At 44.2% G+C, this 21,575-nt stretch overlaps 1 protein-coding gene across 1 annotated transcript; it reads left to right on the top strand.

The window, feature by feature from the left end:
- Positions 1 to 1,560: 1,560 nt before the first annotated feature.
- On the top strand, positions 1,561 to 19,217 carry LOC134209052 (serine/threonine-protein phosphatase 4 regulatory subunit 2-like). Its single transcript, XM_062685032.1, has 3 exons — positions 1,561 to 1,582; positions 18,358 to 18,993; positions 19,105 to 19,217. The coding sequence occupies exons 1-3, from the start codon at positions 1,561 to 1,563 to the stop codon at positions 19,215 to 19,217; spliced, it is 771 nt and encodes a 256-aa protein (XP_062541016.1).
- The last annotated feature ends 2,358 nt before the right edge of the window (positions 19,218 to 21,575 follow it).

Genomic DNA, 21,575 nt, shown 5'->3' with positions numbered 1-21,575 from the left:
CGGTTGCGGTGCTACCAATGACGGATCGAATATCTCTCCAGCCATCTTCAAGAGACGCTGCGCCTAGCTGCTCTTCCGTTGGGAGTGCCACTTCCAGCTGCTGCGCGTAATCTTGGGCTAGTCTACCGACTTGTAGCCGCCCAATATTAAGCCGCGGCGTCCGACTTCGGCGCGTGTTGTACACCGTCGAGAGTTTTGAGTGCAGGCATACTGCAACGAGGTAGTGGTCGGATCCAATATTCGCACTGCGGTAAGTGCGGACGTTCGTGATGTCGGAGAAGAATTTACCGTCGATTAGAACGTGGTCTATTTGGTTTTCCGTTTCTTGGTTAGGTGATCTCCATGTGGCCTTGTGGATATTTTTGCGGGGAAACAAGGTGCTTCGGACTACCATTCCGCGGGAGGCTGCGAAGTTTATGTATCGTTGGCCGTTGTCATTCGATACGGTGTGCAGACTATCAGGTCCGATGACCGGTCTATACATTTCCTCCCTTCCTACCTGCGCGTTCATGTCACCGATGACGATTTTGACGTCCCGCAGTGGGCATCCATCGTATGTCTACTCCAGCTGTGCGTAGAACGCTTCTTTCTCGTCGTCGGGTCTCCCTTCGTGTGGGCAGTGCACGTTGATGATGCTATAGTTGAAGAAACGGCCTTTAATTCTCAGCTTGCACATCCTTGCGTTGATTGGCTGCCACCCAATCACGCGCTGGCGCATCTTACCCAGCACTATGAAGCCGGTTCCCAGCTCGTTGGTGATGCCAGAGCTTTGGTAGAAGGTAGCCGCCCGATACCCGCTTTTCCACACTTTCTGTCCTGTCCAGTAAATCTCCTGCAGCAACACGACGTCGAAGTTGCGGGGATGTCATTCATCGTAGATCATCCTGTCGCAACCTGCGAAACCTAGCGACTTGCAGTTCCATGTTCCAAGCTTCCAATCGTGATCCTTTATTCGTCGCCTAGGTCGTTCGTAATAGTTGTTTTTAAAGGCGGCTTATTGGGCCTGCGCAAACCTCCTGTCTCGTCGGAGGGCCGTCTTGTCAGGGCTGTTTAGCGTCCCACCTAACACCAGGACTTGGGCTTGTGCGCTTTGAGCGGCACACGGTCGCTTTGACGGAGCCTACTTGCGGATACATGCAGCTTTTTATAGAGGTTTAACAGGGCCCACTGTCAAACCCCACCACATCCTAGGCAGGCGCCATAACTCGCAGATGGCCTGGGGAGGGATCGTCAAGCCCTTGGACATAGTCCCTGCTGCCCCCGAAAAAATGCCTCGTACGGTCGTGATAACGGTCGTTTTTAACATGTAAACGTTTGTACAGATTCCTTGTTTCATGAGGAACCAAATACTGTTGAAAATATTGAAATCCAAGCTTCAATAAAACCACACGAGCTATTTTTGCGGCTGTGTAACTGTCGCTCATCTAGGTGTTGTTCTGCATTAGGTCCGTTTTGTGTGAAGCAAACATATATCTGTGTTATTGATTTTAAGCGTGCGGGGACATTCGCCTCCTCTACGATATCTCACGACGTTTAAGTGGGGCGAAGATGAATGCAACGATGCCTGTGAAAGACGCGAATGGTTAGTTAGTGACCGACCCAACTGACCAGCTGAAACGCTGGTTTGAGTACTTCAAACAACTTTTTCAAGTGCCAGCCAGGCCACCACCGCACAGGTCAGGCCACCGCCACCACCGCACCGCACAGGAATTCGTGATCGAAAATGTTTTGGTCATGAAAAGTTGATTTTAGAGTCTCAGTGACTTCGGAGAAAAGTTTCAGTATGTTAAGCTCCATACTTCGGAAAAATTATTTTTTTGATTGATCCCCCTAAAAGTAAGATGGAAATTCTCTTTTCTCCAGTTATGAAGATTCGACATTGGTGTCTTCGAGAAAGTTGTAGTAAAAGTTTCTACGAAAAATGTTGCTATATAAACTTTATTTCTATCTGCTACAGAAGTCGATGTTATTTATGAACGACCACCATAAATCAGTTCTTTCACGATACTTTCGTCAATATATTTTTTTAGATTTTTCAAATGTTCTACAAAGATCTCCGTCGCAATAAAAACATGAACCTTTCAATGACAGTTTCTTCTTAATTTCAATATTGACGAAGTTATTGGCGATTTTTTGTTTGTAAATAAGCATTTTGACATTAGCTGCATACATTTAGGGGCAAAATGGAGCAGAATTTTAATTAGGAGATTGAAAGTATAACTCAAGCACTAACGGTTGCATTGCAACATATATGTGACTTAGCTTGCCGTAAGTACCATATGGATATTTTCTTCTTCTTCTTGTTATATATCAAAATGAATTGGTCTGTATTCCGCATAACTAAGAAACGGCTGAGTTCAAATTTCTTCATCACAATTTCCGATGGGTTTACATAATATTTTCTTATGTAAAAGTCACGACTTGAACTGAAAAAATATGAAATATTCAAATTAGAATTTGTATGGGTATTTTGTATAGGCAGATCACAACACGCATTCTCACCTACTGTGCAAGACAATGTCTGCCGGGTCATCTAGTTCATGATAATAACACTTACGCCAGACCTATGTCTTGTCTTAATGTCCAAATTTTGAAAAATATTATCGAATCGACATATATTTTACAGAGAAATGCCAATATATCGGGATATTGGTATTTCTAGAGAGTTCTAAATGATTTGGATCTAAATGATCTAATCTGTTAACCTGTTTTGCAATATTGTGATGTTTTAGACGTAGCAAACCGGCTTTTTATTATTCCGGGACATTTCGAAAAGTAAATAGGTAAAACAAGTACCTTTGAATTGTTTACATAAACTTATATTTAAACTTATGATGTTTGAGGCGTCACTAACCATAGTTTCCATTCAATAAAGAATACTGATTTAAACGATACTGCAGTTCCTCTCATTAACATTCCTGGCTGTATGGTGATTTCTAAAATAATGCAATTGTACCAAATACACAGGGTCGCTTTTTACGCGGGTTGCTGTAAACGTGACTTTTTGGTGATTTTTTTTTAGTTACGCGTTGTTTCTTCCCGCGCAATTTGAAATTCATGTCAGTTCTGTAAAACATCCATCAATAATCATTTAGAAAATTTTGTATTTTGCTAAATTATAGGTCTGGCGTAAGTGTAAAGATGACCCTGCAGAGGTTGTCCTGCACAGTAGGCGAGAATGCGTGTTGTGAGCTACCTTTTCAAAATGTCCATACAAATTTTAATTTTCAAATTTTTCCCAATTTTAGTCGAGATTTTTACATGAGAAAATATTCTGTAAATCCGTCGGACATGTAGATAAACAAATTTGCTGAAGGAATGAAGAAAATCTACCATCCGTTTCTTAGTTATGCACAATACAGACCAATTCATTTTGATATATAACAAGAAGAAGAAGAAAAAGATGTCCATACGGCACTTATGTCAAGCTCTGTCACATATATGTTGCAATGCAACCATTAGTGCATGAGTTATACTTTCCATTACCTAAATAAAATGCTGCCCCATTTTGCCCCTAAATGTATGCAGTTAATGTCAAAATGCTCATTTTTGAACCAAAAATCACCAATAACTTCGTCAATATTGAAAATAAAATGAAACTGTCTTCGAAAGGTTCATGTTTTTCATCGTGACGGACATCTTTGTAGAACATTTGAAAAATCTAAAAAATATATTGACGAAAGTATCGTGAAAAACCTGATTTTTGGTGGTCGTTCATAAATAACGACCCATATCTCGATTTCTATAGCAGATAGAAATAAAGTTTATATAGCAAAATTTATCGTAGAAACTTTTTCTACAACTTTCTCGAAGACACCAATGATGTATCTTCATAATCAGAGGAAAGAGAAGAGGGGCCCTCCTTAGCCGTGCGGTAAGACGCGCGGCTACAAAGCAAGACCATGCTGAGGGTGGCTGGGTTTGATTCCCGGTGCCGGTCTAGACAATTTTCGGATTAGAAATTATCTCGACTTCCCTGGGCATAAAAGTATCATCGTGTTAGCCTCATGATATACGAATGCAAAAATGGTAACCTGGCTTTGAAACCTCGCAGTTAATAACTGTGGAAGTGCTTAATGAACACTAAGCTGCGAGGCGGCTCTGTCCCAGTGTGGGGATGTAATGCCAATAAGAAGAAGAAGAAGAAGAATTTCCATCTCACTTTTAGGGGGATTAGTCAAAAAAAATTTCTCCAAAATATGGAGCTTAACATACTGAAACTTTTCTCCGAAGTCACTGAGACTCTAAAATCAACTTTTCATGGCCAAAACATTTTCGATCACGAATTCTTGGGTTAGAAAACACTGTGCACCGCCTCGGCATGATCTGCCTAGGACCCGACGTATAACACGCGTCTATACCGAAGCTCCATCACTGCTAGAGATCCAAACAGCCATCCAAAGCATGAAATCGAATAAAGCCCCAGCGGTCGAGAAACAAGATTATGGACACTCCTCACGGAATCCAAGTTTCAAAGTGCTCGCGTTTTCGGGGGCACACCACTTGATACGAAGGCGGCGCACAACTGTCATTTTTGTTTGATTTAGCTTTGCTGCGTCGCAGCATGCGTGAAATAGTAAAAATGACAGTTGCGCGTTGCTTCCGTATCGAGTGATGTGCGTTGCGTTGCGTTGCGTTGTAACAGAGTATTTCGTAGATTGCATACTGATAGCTGTCATGTATTTTCTTTAACTTTCTTACCCCAATTGCTTATGGATTACTATTTGGGATTTAATAGCAACCCAATTGGGGGTCAAAAATGATAAAGCATAAAAGCTACCATTGCCGGCCACGCCCATCTTCTCTGTTACTAAGGAAGGGAAGGAAATGATGATATGACATCTACTTAACGAGAGGCCAGCGACTCACCGACGCCCTCATAGATGTCAAGGAGTTGGATGGTTGGTAGTTGGAATATAGTTTAGGAATATCATCATAAGCAAATGATATAATGCGTTTAAACAGACGTTGGGAGTGACCATGCTAAGAAATTTTTGTCACTCCATTGTTAATTGTCCTGGGATGGGGCGAAGCTATTAAACTTGCCCTGGCTAATTAGCCTAGGTTTAAGCGCCATTTTTCGCTCTCTGAAACGAGAAAGAATATAAAATATATTAATTTTCCCTTCCCCTTATGCGATCCCAATTGAAATTATGTACTCATATTAATATATGCCCTTAGTAATAAGCGAAAACCAATATGTAACTTTACAATCACAGAAAATTTTATCGAGAAAATAGGAATATTGAGGAAAGCCAATAACAGTCTGTGCTTTGGTTGAATCAAAGTTAGTTGTATTCGGAAATTACTCCATCGAAACATCGGATCAACCTATTGCTTCAAACTTATTGTGAGACCCGACACAAATTGAAAATGAAATGAAATCTTCCCCTACAGCTGTAAGATCGAGAGATCTTGGTAAAACTCGAATACAAAATGTCAAATTTATTTTAATCCACAAAATCGATTTTGTTCGAGAAAAGTTATTCACAGATCTAAAAAGATCTATGCAGAAAAAAAGATCGACAAATTTCAAATGTATGAATAACATAGAATGTGTTGCATGACATAAAACGGCAAAAGACTACGGAAAACCCTTCAAACATATCTCTGCGTGGGAAACAATGAATAATTATATGCCTACAGCAGTAATTTATTCAAATGTTCTTGAGGTTAAAAATCAAAAGAAAAAGTAATAAGTAATTAAAAACAGAAACGAGTTCACCAATTTCATTGTCCATATCGCTGATTGTCCTTTGTTGCTTCCCATTTTCTTGATGAAACTCATGTTCGGGTTCACTAATTTGGACACACATGACACTTACGTTGCTTCCGTATCGAGTGATGTGCCCCCGAAAACGCGAGCACTTTGAAACTTGGATACAAAGGTAATAAAATGCCTGCTGCTTAACTACGCATGAATTAGATAAAGGGGCATGTGAATTAAGCTAATTGCTTAACCGGAACACAAATATAACGTCTATGAACACTTCAAATAAATTCATTTAATTCGAAAGAAAGTCAAGATGAAAAAATGTATTACAAAAACCCATCCGCGTAAAAACAGACCTTGGTGTACCTAGTTGCTAACAAGCAGAGTATGAATCAAACATAAAAGATTACCACTAAGAAGATAATCGTTTAGAAATTATCTATATTTTTAGCAGTTGAATGCTTTTTTATACATGCGCATTGTTGCCCTTTTAGTAGCAAATAGAAAGAAGCAAATCACGAGTCAAAAAATGCTACGGACGATAAAAAAATGATAAGTAAAAAAGATAAGCTTACTGCGAGATAGGCTTCCAGAGAAATCACAGACAAGCGAGGTGGTAGAAAAGGGATTGAAAACAATAAAATGCAAAAATGGAAACTTATTGAATTGACTGATTTATACAAGTAAACGAGAAAACTAACAAAAAAGCAAGCAAGCTACAAACAGTAAATACCGAGATTTATCATTAAATATAATTGTATTATTATACACAAGCGTAAATGTGGAGTAACCAAAAGCGAACCAACGGATGTCGCAGAAAATATTTTTTAGAGCAATTGTTTTAAAGCAAATATTTCGATACACAAATCACCAAAACGAGAGCTATACAAGAAACATTGATCAAAACTTATATAAACCAGTGCTTCGTATAAACGTCCTCTATGGAAAACAGCATGGAACTACAACCCGGTTGGAAAGCAGATTCAAGATTTACTTAAGATATGAAACCCTTATCAGTCATTCAAATGCACAAGCACAAGAAAGCACATTTCCTTTTTCAACTGAAAATTCAGAAAAAAAAAACTATTCTATGAGAATTCCCGACATGAGAGGCACAATCTCCAGCAGCTACAATAACACATGAGCTAGAACCCCTAAAAAGCTGGCATCACATAAGGTAAATCTGCCAGAATCCAGTTAGTTTATTGTAGATCCCACCTACTTACTAAATTGACGGTTAAGTGGCATAGCGTTGAGGCTGCTTCGACCAATAACCCAAGCCATATCCAACGTATTTCCTGCTCTTGATCAGCTGCCATTGTGCGAAAATTCCACCACGTAAAATATATCATCTGGCCACGCCAATGACAACAATTACGCATCCTATATCGAAAGGATTTTTTAGTTTTGATTCCTAATACCATACCGCAAGCTTTTTTGTTTCCCGTGATACGACAAAACGTAAATGTAGATGCAAACGAATGAGCAAAAGACATAATAACTGTTTCACTGTTTGTCATATTGGATAAAAAAAATCGTTCCTGTAGTAAACCTAACGTGTATTACGTTTACCAGCTTCTATTGAATGTCTAAATCAAACCACACCACGTGGGGAGAACGCAACTAAACTGTAAATCGTTAAAAGCTTACAATGAAAGATCTTACACATCAAGCAGAAACATTACACAAGAAACAACTATATTAATCATCAAACACATATTTTCGTGAACGGTTATTGTAATTGTTGATCAGTGGTATTATTTTGTATATTCTAACCATAATTTAACTTTTTAAGTACTTTTTTCAAACCTAGCCTGAATAACGATTTCCTTCACTTGTCCAACGCAAGTCCGTTTACCAAATTAATGCCATGCACCCAATAATAATGAAACCGACACCCAATCTCCTGATCCACATCTTGCGATCCGAGAAGCAAGGCGAAACCAATTAACAAACGTAAGCAAAACATTTAAGGACAAAATAAATGAAGAAATAATATCGAGGCCTTTTTATCAGTCAAAGCGTTGCGAAGCCATGATTTAAAAAAAATACACAATAAAGTGACGACAAATGTAGTCGATAAAACATATTGGCACATCATTACCATAAAATATAAATTTTGTGCTACAAAAACACAGTAAAACAATATATCGACCATTGTCATTGTTTTGGATTAGTGCAGCGTTTTTGCCAAATAGTTTTTACAGTACATATATCTTAGTTTTACGATCGTTTTTACTTGATTTTAATGATTATTGTACAGTAAGTAAGATAAAAGTGGCATTAAGTAAGAATATTTGTGGAAGCACCCGCAAAGACGCAAGAAAAAAAAGCAAAATGCGTAGGTATAGACAAACCTAATTTGATGATAACGGCATTGAATTTCGTGTGCTTACAAGCGGATAATATATGAACAGTGTTGAAAACATGACATCAAATTTATTAAAACAGTAACAACATCGTAACAAATTAAAACAGTGTTACAAAAAGGAATAGTAACAGATTGGTTAATACTTATAAATCAAATAAATAATGTTAAATAAAAAAAATACACCTCAAGTCATTTATCCGATAGCCAAAAGTAAAATGAATGATTCGTCTTCTAATTGGAAGATATATTCAATCACTCACTCTCTTGAAACTCCTGTTGGTTCGACCCCATTTGCATCAGCCAAAAATGGAGATGGAGTGATTTCCGGAACAAACGCATTATTTAGTGACACCGCGTCTGATCCTCGCCTTCTAATTAGCGAGATCCGATTAGCACATTGATCGGATTCGGCGGTGCGAAGAGAGAGTGAGACGGCGATTCAACACTCGCCGATTAGAACATTCAGTTACCGTGGCCCCCCGGTAATATGACCGTTTTTAATCTGAACACTTTTTAATTTAAACGGTGTTCGCTTGAACATCATTCAAATTAAAAATGGTTCAAAAGTCATTTAGCACGTGGATTTGAATAAAGGAACATTGTGAAACGGAACGCAGAATCAAAACAAACTAGCAAAGGGAGTAGCCAGAAACCAGTTTTTCTGATGCACATAGAGTAACCAGATTTCAAATTAAAAATAAATCCCGTTAATTTGAATGAGGTACCGTTCAAATTATCGGGGGTCCAAGGTATAAGATTTCAAGTAATCCCAAAGTATCACGAAAGATACACGTAAGATTTTCTAACAATTATGCTCAAAGCCTTCCAAAAGCTGTATAACAACTTTGCATGGGTACATTAAATTACTAAGGTCTTATACGAAAAGTGTAAGCTTCTTAAACAAGGATTTGTATAAGATCACGAAAGTTTTCATGTTTTAAACGTTTGTACGCAAAGCTACCTAGCTGTATGTTATGATTATTATTTGGAAACCAACATTTGAAAAGGGCGTAACAATCAAAATTGAATCTTTCTAGTTCTCTATCTTTGTATATATTAGAGTGGGGCGTCATGGTCATTTTTTCAAATCAATGGTTTTCCGAAGCCATTCTGGGTCCTGAACAACGCAGAATTTGGGACCGATTGGTTGCTTCCTCGCCTTTCGCATCGCGTTTGAAGTTTGTATGGAAATTAGTATGGCAGAACGTATATTTTTTGCATTTCTACCACTAGAGGATTCAGTTCATCGTAAACCAAGTGGCACATTGCGTTAAAGTATAACCCAAAGGATGTCGAAAAACTTAGCTGAAGAAGGCACGATGCTGAAACGTCCATCCAAAAAGTTATAACGCTTCGAACATTGAGTGTTCAAACCATATGCCAAAAATCGTTTATTCTGCCTGCACTGCCGTACTATGTAGACCAATAATTTAACTGAGTGTTATTTCAAAATATTTGATCTTATGGGGCTTTAGAGCTAATGGGAGCTATCCGGAATTATTTTACAAAGAAAGAAATCCGACAAGAAGGAAGATGGGTTTTGCTCGTCGATAACCATAGGTTGTCCAGTAGTGCTGGCAGAAACATTGATTTCTTGCATATGGTTTGAACAATCAATTTTCGAAACGTAATAATATTTTTTGTAGACCTTCTAGCTACGTACCTTCTTCGGCCAAGTCTTTCGACATCTTCCAGACTATATGGTAACGTATTGAGTCACGTGATTGATGATAAATTGAAGCCGCTAAGAGCAAAAATGTAAAAAAGTACGTTTTCCCATACTAATCTCCATGTAAATTTAAAACGCGATGCGGCATGCGAGGTTGCAACCAATAGCGCCCATATTTTGCACAGTTGATTGGGGTCCTAGAACGGTTCAGAAAAACCTTGATCTCACTTGATCGGACGAAGTTTGCGATTTTCCATTCAACTGCGCCCCACTCTAGTATATATGCTCTGTGGGATATTATAGGGGAAGGTGGGGAGACTTGATCACCCCCTGTTTTATCGAGAACTAAAGTAGTTTTGTTCTAGCGTACTTTTTAGTATTGATCCTCTAGACCAGCGGTTCTCAACCTTTTTCTTGAGAGGTACTCCTTCGAACTTTCGCATGATTTGAGGTACCCCCTCTCGAAAGTAGGCTTCCAATCCTCTTGAAAACATAATTCCGAGCCCTTTGAAGGGAAGCTCCTTTAAGCTAATGAGTCCCTTTAGAGCAGACTTCCGCCCCTCTTTATAAGAGGCTTCCGAGCCTCTTGAGAGGAGGCTTCCGAGCCTCTTGAGAGGAGGCTTCCGAGGCTCTTGAGAGGAGGCTTCCGAGCCTCTTGAGAGGAGGCTTCCGAGCCTCTTGAGAGGAGGCTTCCGAGCCTCTTGAGAGGAGGCTTCCGAGCCTCTTGAGAGGAGGCTTCCGAGCCTCTTGAGAGGAGGCTTCCAAGCCTCTTGAGAGGAGGCTTCCAGGCCTCTTGAAAGGAGGCTTCCAGGCCTCTTGAGAGGAGGCTTCCAGGCCTCTTGAGAGGAGGCTTCCAGGCCTCTTGAGAGGAGGCTTCCAGGCCTCTTGAGAGGAGGCTTCGAGGCCTCTTGAGAGGAGGCTTCGAGGCCTCTTGAGAGGAGGCTTCCGAGCCTCTTGAGAGGAGGCTTCCGAGCCTCTTGAGAGGAGGCTTCCGAGCCTCTTGAGAGGAGGCTTCCGAGCCTCTTGAGAGGAGGCTTCCGAGCCTCTTGAGAGGAGGCTTCTGAGCCTCTTGAGAGGAGGCTTCCGAGCCTCTTGAGAGGAGGTTTCCGAGCCTCTTGAGGGGAGGTTTCCGAGCCTCTTGAGAGGAGGTTTCCGAGCCTCTTGACAGGAGGCTTCCGAGACTCTTGACAGGAGGCTTCCGAACCTCTTGACAGGAGGCTTCCGAGCCTCTTGACAGGAGGCTTCCGAGCCTCTTGACAGAAGGCTTCCGAGCCTCTTGAAAGGAGGCTTCCGAGCCTCTTGACAGGAGGCTTCCGAGCCTCTTGACAGGAGGCTTCCGAGCCTCTTGACAGGAGGCTTCCGAGCCTCTTGACAGGAGGCTTCCGAGCCTCTTGACAGGAGGCTTCCGAGCCTCTTGACAGGAGGCTTCCGAGCCTCTTGACAGGAGGCTTCCGAGCCTCTTGACAGGAGGCTTCCGAGCCTCTTGACAGGAGGCTTCCGAGCCTCTTGACAGGAGGCTTCCGAGCCTCTTGACAGGAGGCTTCCGAGCCTCTTGACAGGAGGCTTCCGAGCCTCTTGACAGGAGGCTTCCGAGCCTCTTGACAGGAGGCTTCCGAGCCTCTTGACAGGAGGCTTCCGAGCCTCTTGACAGGAGGCTTCCGAGCCTCTTGACAGGAGGCTTCCGAGCCTCTTGACAGGAGGCTTCCGAGCCTCTTGACAGGAGGCTTCCGGGCCTCTTGACAGGAGGCTTCCGAGCCTCTTGACAGGAGGCTTCCGAGCCTCTTGACAGGAGGCTTCCGAGCCTCTTGACAGGAGGCTTCCGAGCCTCTTGACAGGAGGCTTCCGAGCCTCTTGACAGGAGGCTTCCGAGCCTCTTGACAGGAGGCTTCCGAGCCTCTTGACAGGAGGCTTCCGAGCCTCTTGACAGGAGGCTTCCGAGCCTCTTGAAAGGAGGCTTCCGCGCCTCTCCACCGGAGGCCTCCGCGCCTCTTGACAGGAGGCTTCCGAGCCTCTTGACAGGAGGCTTCCGAGCCTCTTGACAGGAGGCTTCCAGGCCTCTTGACAGGAGGATTCCAGGCCTCTTGACAGGAGGATTCCAGGCCTCTTGACAGGAGGCTTCCAGGCCTTTGACAGGAGCCTTCCGGGCCCCTTGACAGGAGGCTTCCAGGCCTCCTACAGGGGGCTTTCAGGCCTCTTGACAGGAGGCGTCCAGCCTCTTGAAAGGAGGCCTACAGGCCTCTTGACAGGAGGCTTCCGGGCCTCTTGACAGGAGGCTTCCGAGCCTCTTGACAGGAGGCTTCCAGGCCTCTTGACAGGAGGCTTCCGAGCCTCTTGACAGGAGGCTTGAGCCTCTTGACAGGAGGCTTCCAGGCCTCTTGACAGGAGGCTTCCGAGCCTCTTGACAGAAGGCTTCCAGGCCTCTTGACAGGAGGCTTTCCAGCCTCTTGAAAGGAGGCTTCCAGGCCTCTTGAAAGGAGGCTTCCGAGGCCTCTTGAAGGAGGCTTCCGAGCCTCTTGAAGGAGGCTTCCGAGGCCTCTTGAAGGAGGCTTCCGAGCCTCTTGAAGGAGGCTTCCAGGCCTCTTGAAAGGAGGCTTCCGAGCCTCTTGAAAGGAGGCTTCCAGAGCCTCTTGAAGGAGGCTGAGCCTCTTGAAAGGAGGCTTCCAGGCCTCTTGAAGGAGGCTTCCTGAGCCTCTTGAAAGGAGGCTTCTGAGCCTCTTGAAGGAGGCTTCCGGGCCTCTTGAAGGAGGCTTCCAGGCCTCTTGAAAGGAGGCTTCCGAGCCTCTTGAAGGAGGCTTCCTGAGCCTCTTGAAAGGAGGCTTCCAGGCCTCTTGAAAGGAGGCTTCTGAGCCTCTTGAAGGAGGCTTCCGGGCCTCTTGAAGGAGGCTTCCAGGCCTCTTGAAGGAGGCCTGAGCCTCTTGAAAGGAGGCTTCCGAGCCTCTTGAAAGGAGGCTTCTGAGCCTCTTGAAAGGAGGCTTCCAGGCCTCTTGAAAGGAGGCTCTGAGCCTCTTGAAGGAGGCTTCCAGGCCTCTTGAAAGGAGGCTTCCGAGCCTCTTGAAAGGAGGCTTCCAGCCTCTTGAAAGGAGGCTTCCAGGCCTCTTGAAGGAGGCTTCCAGGCCTCTTGAAAGGAGGCTTCCGGGCCTCTTGAAAGGAGGCTTCCGAGCCTCTTGAAAGGAGGCTTCCTGAGCCTCTTGAAAGGAGGCTTCCAGGCCTCTTGAAGGAGGCTTCCGGGCCTCTTGAAAGGAGGCTTCCGGGCCTCTTGAAAGGAGGCTTCTGAGCCTCTTGAAAGGAGGCTTCCAGGCCTCTTGAAGGAGGCTTCCGAGCCTCTTGAAAGGAGGCTTCCAGGCCTCTTGAAGGAGGCTTCTGAGGCCTCTTGAAAGGAGGCTTCCTGAGCCTCTTGAAAGGAGGCTTCCGGGCCTCTTGAAAGGAGGCTTCCGAGCCTCTTGAAAGGAGGCCTGAGCCTCTTGAAAGGGAGGCTTCCTGAGCCTCTTGAAAGGAGGCTTCCGGGCCTCTTGAAAGGAGGCTTCCAAGCCTCTTGAAAGGAGGCTTCCAAGCCTCTTGAAAGGAGGCTTCCGAGCCTCTTGAAAGGAGGTTTCTGAGCCTCTTGAAAGGAGGCTTCCGAGCCTCTTGAAAACAGGTTTCCGAGCCTCTTGAAAGGAGGTTTCTGAGCCTCTTGAAAGGAGGCTAGCGAGCCTCTTGAAGGAGGCTTCCGAGCCTCTTGAAAGGAGGCTTCCAAGCCTTCTTGAAAGGAGGCTTCCGAGCCTCTTGAAAGGAGGCTTCCGAGCCTCTTGAAAGGAGGCTTCCGAGCCTCTTGAAAGGAGGCTTCTCTTAAAAGAAGGCAGCCTAACCACTTAAAAGGAGGCTTCCGAGCCTCTTGAAAGGAAGCCTCCAAGCTGCTTGGAAGAAGGCTTTCGAGAGGCGTAAAAGGCGAGTTTTAGTGAAAAAAAAAATCATTTTGTTCATTTGACGTTTTGTTCGTTTGGTTGTGGAAGGCAGGATTTAATTGGGATTTATTGATCGCATTAAATAAATTTTAAAAATAATATAATTTAATAAAGTTTTGAAATAGAAAATACACAATTATCAAAACTTTATCAATGAACTTTGATTGAAATTGTAATATGTCCACCATTACGCATTTTTGTCCAAGGTACCCCCTAGGGCCAGCGAAGGTACCCCCAGGGGTACATGTACCCCAGGTTGAGAACCGCTGCTCTAGACGAATGACCTTTATGTGGTGAGTTAGTTTTTGGATTGACAACCTTATTCATTCTGCAGGGCGGTTTGTATGTTTTGACCTTCCTAGAGATTTTTTATTGGCCACGCCAAATTTCAACAACTTTTCATAACAATGACCAAATGCTTTCATATTTTCACAGCACAAAGCCATAAATATGAGCTTAATGATCTGTACTGATGAAAATGTCAACATCCCATCAAAGTTTTAGGATATTTGGATTTATAGTTATTGCCTCAATCCAGTTTTCCACGTTCGCCATAAAGGCGGCTGCTATAAATAAATTTGGCAGTAACTCCTTCCGACCCCGCTAAATTGTTTTCGACGCTTCCGCCGGTGGTCGTTGTCGTGCTTCGTCTGGAATGAACAAAAACTCCTCAAAAGTCCCTGGTCAAGCAAGGGTTAACACGAGAGAGCGCAGAGGCAGAAATCTATTGATCCGTGTCTATCACGCGGTATCAGTTGGCCTGTTTCGTTTTAAGATGCACATAGCAGGAGATAAGAGATAAGGGCAATTTGAGTTTTATCTGATATCTCAGTAGACAGCTGATCCCAATAAATAAATTGTTGTTAGTTACAACCAGACCGCCGGGAAATACACGTCGCTCATACCCGAAAGAAAATTCTAAGTTTTTGCACGGAATAAAGTGTCGCGATTCAGTTAAGCGAGTGTTTAATTACAGCTTCTGGAAGTGTCCGAAACCGGATCCGTTTCCCGCGCGAATACATTTTGGTCCTTAGAGCCGGATTGAGGACGGCCAGGATCGGTTTACGGACATTACGTGAGGACATTATGAGCAGACTTGAAGTGGAGTCATTGGCATTGACCGCGCACATCTTGGTGCGAGAAGTCGTGTCGTGTCATCCGTTCAAAAAGTGAACATTGTGAATTTCACGAAGAAAAATGCTTGCCGTCGGTGAACAAAGGCCGACGAGAAAAACTGTGCCGCTGTCTTATATTTCAGAGTGCGTGAGAGTAAATCGTCGATATCCCCTCTTGGTAAAAAATGTTGCAAAAGGCAGTTTTTTTTTGAAAACTAAAGCGAAATACAACCAAATGAAGCATCTTTCTTCTTCTTATTATTGGCATTACATCCCCACACTGGGACAGAGCCGCCTCACAGCTTAGTGTTCATTAAGCACTTCCACAGTTATTAACTGCGAGGTTTCTAAGCCAGGTTACCATTTTTGCATTCGTATATCATGAGGCTAACACGATGATACTTTTATGCCCAGGGAAGTCGAGACAATTTCCAATCCTAAAATTGCCTAGACCGGCACCGGGAATCGAACCCAGCCACCCTCAGCATGGTCTTTCTTTGTAGCCGCGCGTCTTACCGCACGGCTAAGGAGGGCCCACCAGCATCCACCGGATGTAATTATGTCTTCGCTATTGCACGCTATGTCGACGGGACAAGCGAGCGTGGACAGACTCTCTGACCGACGAAGGAGAGAGAGCCGCCGCAACCGGGGACATTCGCCTCCTCTACGATATCTCACGACGCTTAAGCGGGGCGAAGATAAATGCAACGATGCCTGTGAAAGACGCGAATGATCAGTTATTGACCGACCCAACTGACCAGCTGAAACGCTGGTTCGAGCACTTGGAACAACTTTTTCAAGTGCCAGCCAGGCCATCACCACCTCGGTATGATCTGCCTAGGATCCGACGTATAACACGCGTCAATACCGAAGCTCCATCACTGCCAGAGATTCAAACAGCCATCCAAAGCATGAAATCGAATAAAGCCCCAGGGGTCGACCGCATATCAGCCGAGATGCTCAAAGCTGACCCCATGACATCCGCTCAACTACTGCATCGTTTATTTCGTAATATCTAGGACACCGCAACTTTCCCGGTCGACTGGATGCAAGGTATCTTAGTGAAGGTGCCCAAAAAGGGTGACCTGACTGTATGCGATAACTGGCGAAGCATTATGTTACTGCGTACCGTTCTCAAAGTTATGCAAAATTATCCTAACCCGGATTCAGGACAAGATCAATGCGACTCTCCGGCGGCAGCAAGCCGGATTCCGTGCCGGAAGATCCTGTGTGAACCATATTGTCATGCTCCGCATCATTCTGGAGCAGGTCAACGAATTCCAAGACTCCCTTTACGTGGTATTCATTGACTACGAAAAAGCTTTCGACCGTCTTAGTCACGAGAATATGTGGGGCGCCCTGAGACGCAAGGGGCTTACAGAGAAAATCATCAGCTTCATCGAGACACAGTACGAGGCCTTTTCGTGTAGAGTGCTGCACAATGGGGTCTTGTCCGACCCTATCCGGGTCGTAGCTGGTGTGAGGCAAGAATCTATTCCGTTACTATTCCTCATCGTAAACGACGTGATTCTGATAGATGCGATTGACCGTGAACCACACCGCGCGGGCTGTTATGGCAGCCTATAACCATGGAGCACCTAAACGACTTCGAATTGGCGGATGATGTTGCACTCCTCGCGCAACGGCGCTCTGATATGCAGAGTAAGCTCAACGACCTTGCCGAGCGCTCCTCTTCGGCAGGTTTAGTCATCAACGTCAACAAAACCAAATCGTTGTAGCCGGGCAACCAGTGGAGAATGTTGAAAGCTTCCAATATCTTGGTAGCCAAATGGCGTCAGACGGCGGTACCAAGATCGACATAGGCGCACGGATCAAGAAAGCAAGAGCTGCCTTTGCGAGTTTAAGAAATATCTGGAAAAACAGGCAGATAAGTGAACGCACCAAAATACGAATTTTCAACTCTAACGTGAAATCTGTGCTGTTATACGCTAGCGAAACATGGTGTGTATCAGTGGAGAACACTTAACGGCTGCAGGTGTTCATTAACAGATGCCTGCGGTATATAATTCGGGCCTGGTGGCCTCACAACTGGATCTCAAACAACGAGCTCCATCGTCGTTGTCACCAGAGGCCGATAGCAACAGAAATTAGGGATCGGAAGTGGGGCTGAGTCGGCCACACTCTACGTAGGGGCGGAAACGAAATCTGTAAACAAGTATTAGACTGGAACCCAGCGGGACATCGCAGCAGAGGCAGACCCAGAGGCTCATGGCGGCGAAGCCTCAATAAAGAAATAAAGGAAGTCGACCGAAATCTAACCTGGCAACAGGTTAAAGCGATAGCCGGGCAACGCTCAGGAAGGAGATCTTTCAAGTCGGCCCTTTGCACCACCGGAGGTGTACAGGATCCATAAGAAGCTTCGCTATTGGATGATGCAGTTTTGAAACAAAAATACTTCCCCCGTCCAGCAGGAGACTGCTTTTTCTCCTCGATGGGTGGTTTTATTACTGGGGGGTGGAACGAGCACGTGGCTGTCTTTCTCGTCAATGACTGGATGACGGTAATTTGAGCCTTAATGGTTATGAACTTCCTAACGTAGAACAAAACCTATATCTCATAATACGGGATCATTCACATGGATAATTACGTGTTCAATTCACTGTAACAGATATAAGAAAAGTTGCGAACATAAATTGCCAAATACATAATTTTGGTTACGACCATTTGAAGTTCCATCGCAGTGTTTACTTTTTCGGTTCACAGTGACTGGATCGCGGTGACATTAGGATGAACGTAAATAAAACGAGCTGTCTTCTCTCTCTCAGGTCAAACCACCTTCCTTTTGCCAGTGGAGATATTCTTCCTGATATTCTTCCCTCCCCCTTCATACGGGAGCTTGGCAGAAGGAAGGTCGTGCGATATGTGCCATCACAAATATTGCCCTCCGCTCGCTTTCAAATCGACTTCTATAAAAACATTCTTCATGCCTGCCGTATCCTAACGAAACCAGGAACTAATTAACCGGGACGCGGCACTTGGATTTTTTTCGCGTTGCGCTTGAAGTCTCCATCGGTGTGTAGAGTTCTAGGTATACAGTTGAAAAGACACTATACAACGCTGTCAGTTGTCATGTTTTTTGCATATTTTTCTCACCGTGCACGATTGACAGCATTGATGTTTTTGTTTTTACGAGATCTGTCAAAGTAGAAGCTGAAATATTTTCCATATTATTTTTGTCTTTCTCGTACAACAAAGTTGTTTCTCTTTTGCTTTGAATGTCGTAAAAGTGATTTTAATTCTATTAGTTATTAACTGATATTGTTCTTTGCAATTTGTAATTTATTTATTGTCATAACGGAAGCCTACAGGTTACAGGTTATCCTTCACGTGGTCCATAATCTTCGTGTCAGTACGCGACTGTCCTTGCTTTAGAATGACGGTAAGCCCTCGGAAGTTTTGCCATTTCGTCCGGGATTCCGGCAACGGCTACGTCGGAGATCTCTGACAGTTCTAGGATTAGATTTTATAGTTCCGTTGGTGACACCTGCAAGGCATAACATTTGGTTTAAATTTACTTTTATTTACAGTGGTCAGCACTGAGGAACCGGGACGAAGAAGGTCAGACAGCGAAAATGGCGATTCGCTTGATTCTATTGTCAACGGCTTGGAAGTTCATGAGGGCATCGAAATAGATAACGAGGCGTTTGGAATCGTATCAAACGAGATGGCAGCTCATGCCGGCACTGCAACCGTCGGACCCGCAGTGAATATAACAAATCCGGCCCACGCAGAAGAAGTAGCTCCGACAATGGAAGCGAAGGAAGAACAAGATACGGAGAAACAAGTGTCCGATGATGAGCCCAAATTGGCACCAATCGATAACGATATCAATAATTCAGAACCGGAAGAAACAGCACCAGCAGAAATGAACGGGAGTGGTGAAGACGACTCTGGGACAACAGACGGTGCTACAGTTCCTATTGAAAAACATTTCTTTTCAACCGAAGTACAGCCTAATTCCGACGATACTACTTCTCTTGATGCCCCTGCTGAAGAGCCTTCACCCACTGCAGTCGATTCTGTTGTAGATAACGAACAAAGGAAGCTGGACGAACCTCTACCAACAGAACAGCTACTACTGAAAATGAACCAATTCAGGAATCTCTTGATACCGACAAACCTCCATCGTCGGCTGAAGTTCTCCAAACAAAAACTGAAATCGAGTAGGTTCAAGCCGTAGTTGGGGCTACAACCGAAGAGCTCTTAGAATCTGATGTCGTGTCAGTTTTTCCTTCAATGGAATTGTTCCAATCTTGTGAACCTGAATCCGCCAGCGAAAGCGGATGATCCTTCCGCTTCGAGTGCAGTTTCCGTTTTTAGCACTGTGTCGTCGGCTGTCGAGGATAATACAACACCCGTATTGGATAATTTCTTAGAAAAGAATTAAACGATTGTTGGATCACAACCCGCTATTGAAGCAATCGAACCCAAATCAACTGAACCCTCCGAAGCAACTGAAGTTAATGAACAAGTTGTCAAAAGCATTAACCTTGAAGTTCATTCATTGCCGGTGGAAGCACCGGATCAACCTTCTTCCGCTCAAGTGATCTCCGGTGAAATGGAAACCATTCCTTCTGCCATATTGTCGGAAAACTTTTCGACGGGATTCCGATGAGGATCCCTTCGAGATTCCGATGAGGATCCCTTCGATATTTCGAATCCTTTCGGGACTCCAACGGGAATTCTTTTGAGAATCCTTTCGGGATTCCGACGGGAACCTTTTCGAGATTCCGACGGAAATTCTTTTGAGAATCCTTTCGGAATTCCAATGGGAATACTTTCAGGATTCCGACGGGAATTCTTTCGGGATTTCGAAGGGAATTTTTTCAGGATTCCGACGGGAATCCTTTGTGGGCTCCTACGGGAATCCTTTTGAGAAAACTAGATATTCCAACGGGAATCCTATTGAGAACACTTTCGGGATTCCGACAGAAATCTTTTCCGGATTCTGACTGGAATTCTTTCGGGATTCCAACGGGAATTCTTTCGGGATTCCGATGGGAATCCCTTCGAGATTACGACGGGAATTCTTTTTAGAGTCCTTTCGGGATTCCGACAGGAATATTTTCAAAATTCCGACGGGAATATTTTCGAGATTCCAACAGGAATCCTTTCAGGATTCCGACGGTAATCTTTCCGGGATATCAATGAGAATCCTTCTGGCATTCCGACGGGAATCCTTCCGGGATTTCGACGGGAATGCTTTCGGGATTCCGACGGGAATACTTTCGGGATTCCGACGGAAATATTTCGGGATTCCGATGGGAGTCCCTTCGAGATTCCGAAGGGAGTTCGGGATTCCGACGGAAATATTTCGGGATTCCGATGGGAATCCCTTCGAGATTCCGAAGGGGAATTCTTTTGAGAATCCTTTCGGAATTCCGACGGGAATCTTCTTCTCTTCTTCTTCGTTGGCATTACATCCCCCACTGGGACATTGCCGCCTCGCAGCTTAGTGTTCATTAAGCACTTCCACAGTTATTAACTGCGAGGTTTCTAAGCCTAGTTACCATTTTTGCATTCGTATATCATGAGGCTAACACAATGATACTTTTATGCCCAGGGAAGTCGAGACAATTTCCAATCCGAAAATTGTCTAGACCGGCACCGGGAATCGAACCCAGCCACCCTCAGCATGGTCTTGCTTTGTAGCCGCGCGTCTTACCGCACGGCTAAGGAGGGCCCCGACGGGAATGCTTTCGGGATTCCGACGGGAATACTTTCAGGATTCCGACGGAAATATTTAGGGATTCCTTCGAAATTCCAACGGGAATCCCTTTGAGATTCCGACGGGAATTCTTTTGAGAGTCCTTTCGGTATTCCGACGGTAATACTTATTCCGACGGGAATCCTTTCGAGATTTAGACGGAAACCCTTTATGGGCTCCGGCGGGAATCCTTTTGAGAAAACTTTCTGGGTTCTAACGGGAATCCTTTTGAGAACACTTTTGGGATTCCGACGGAAATCCTTTCGGGATTTCAATGGGAATCCTTTTGAGAACACTTACGGGATTCCAACGGGAATCCTTTCGAGATTTAGACGGAAATCCTTTGTGGGCTCCGGCGGAAATCCTTTTGAGAAAACTTTCTGGATTCCAACGGGAATCCTTTTGAGAACACTTTTGGGATTCCGACGGAAATCCTTTCGGGATTCCAACAGGAATCCTTTTGAGAACACTTTCGGAATTCCGACGGGAATCCATTCCGGACCCCGACGGGAATTCTTTTGAGAATCCTTTCGGGATTCCGACGGAAATCTTTTCCAGATTCTGACGGGAATTCTATTGAGAATCCTTTCGGGACGACGACGGTAATCTTTCCGGAACGACGGTTTCCTTCCGGAATTCCAAGGGTAATCATTTAGGGATTCCGACGGGAATACTTTCAGGATTCCTACTGGAAAACTTTCGGGATTTGTACGGGAATACTTTCGGGATTCCGACGGGAATTCTTTCGAGATTCCGATGGGAATCATTCCGGGATTCCGACGGCAAACCCTTCGAGATTCCAACGGCAAACCTTTCTTGATTCCCATGGGATTATTAGTTAGTTTTTAGTTCCTGACTAAAGTATACTAGGTATGAATGACCATATAAATATTTATATATATAAGTAGAAATCCATTTGATTTGGTCTATAGAATTGAACTGACTTATTTCTTTTTAATTTTCAATTTCTATTCGGGATTCCGAAGAGAATGCTTTCGGGAATTATTTTCGAAATCCGAAGGGAATCCTTCTGGGGTC

The sequence above is a fragment of the Armigeres subalbatus genome, chromosome 2, assembly GCF_024139115.2.
Source record: "Armigeres subalbatus isolate Guangzhou_Male chromosome 2, GZ_Asu_2, whole genome shotgun sequence".
Classification (NCBI taxonomy): domain Eukaryota; kingdom Metazoa; phylum Arthropoda; class Insecta; order Diptera; family Culicidae; genus Armigeres; species Armigeres subalbatus.
The sequence above is the reverse complement of the archived record's forward strand: the minus strand, read 5'-3'. Positions and strand labels throughout refer to the sequence as shown.

Coding starts and splice junctions, on each gene's coding strand:
- LOC134209052 (XM_062685032.1), top strand. CDS start 1,561: ATGCCTGTGAAAGACGCGAATG. Junction 1,583..18,357: donor GCCTGTGAAAGACGCGAATG/GTTAGTTAGTGA, acceptor TTTTATTTACAG/TGGTCAGCACTGAGGAACCG. Junction 18,994..19,104: donor CAAACAAAAACTGAAATCGA/GTAGGTTCAAGC, acceptor TGAATCCGCCAG/CGAAAGCGGATGATCCTTCC.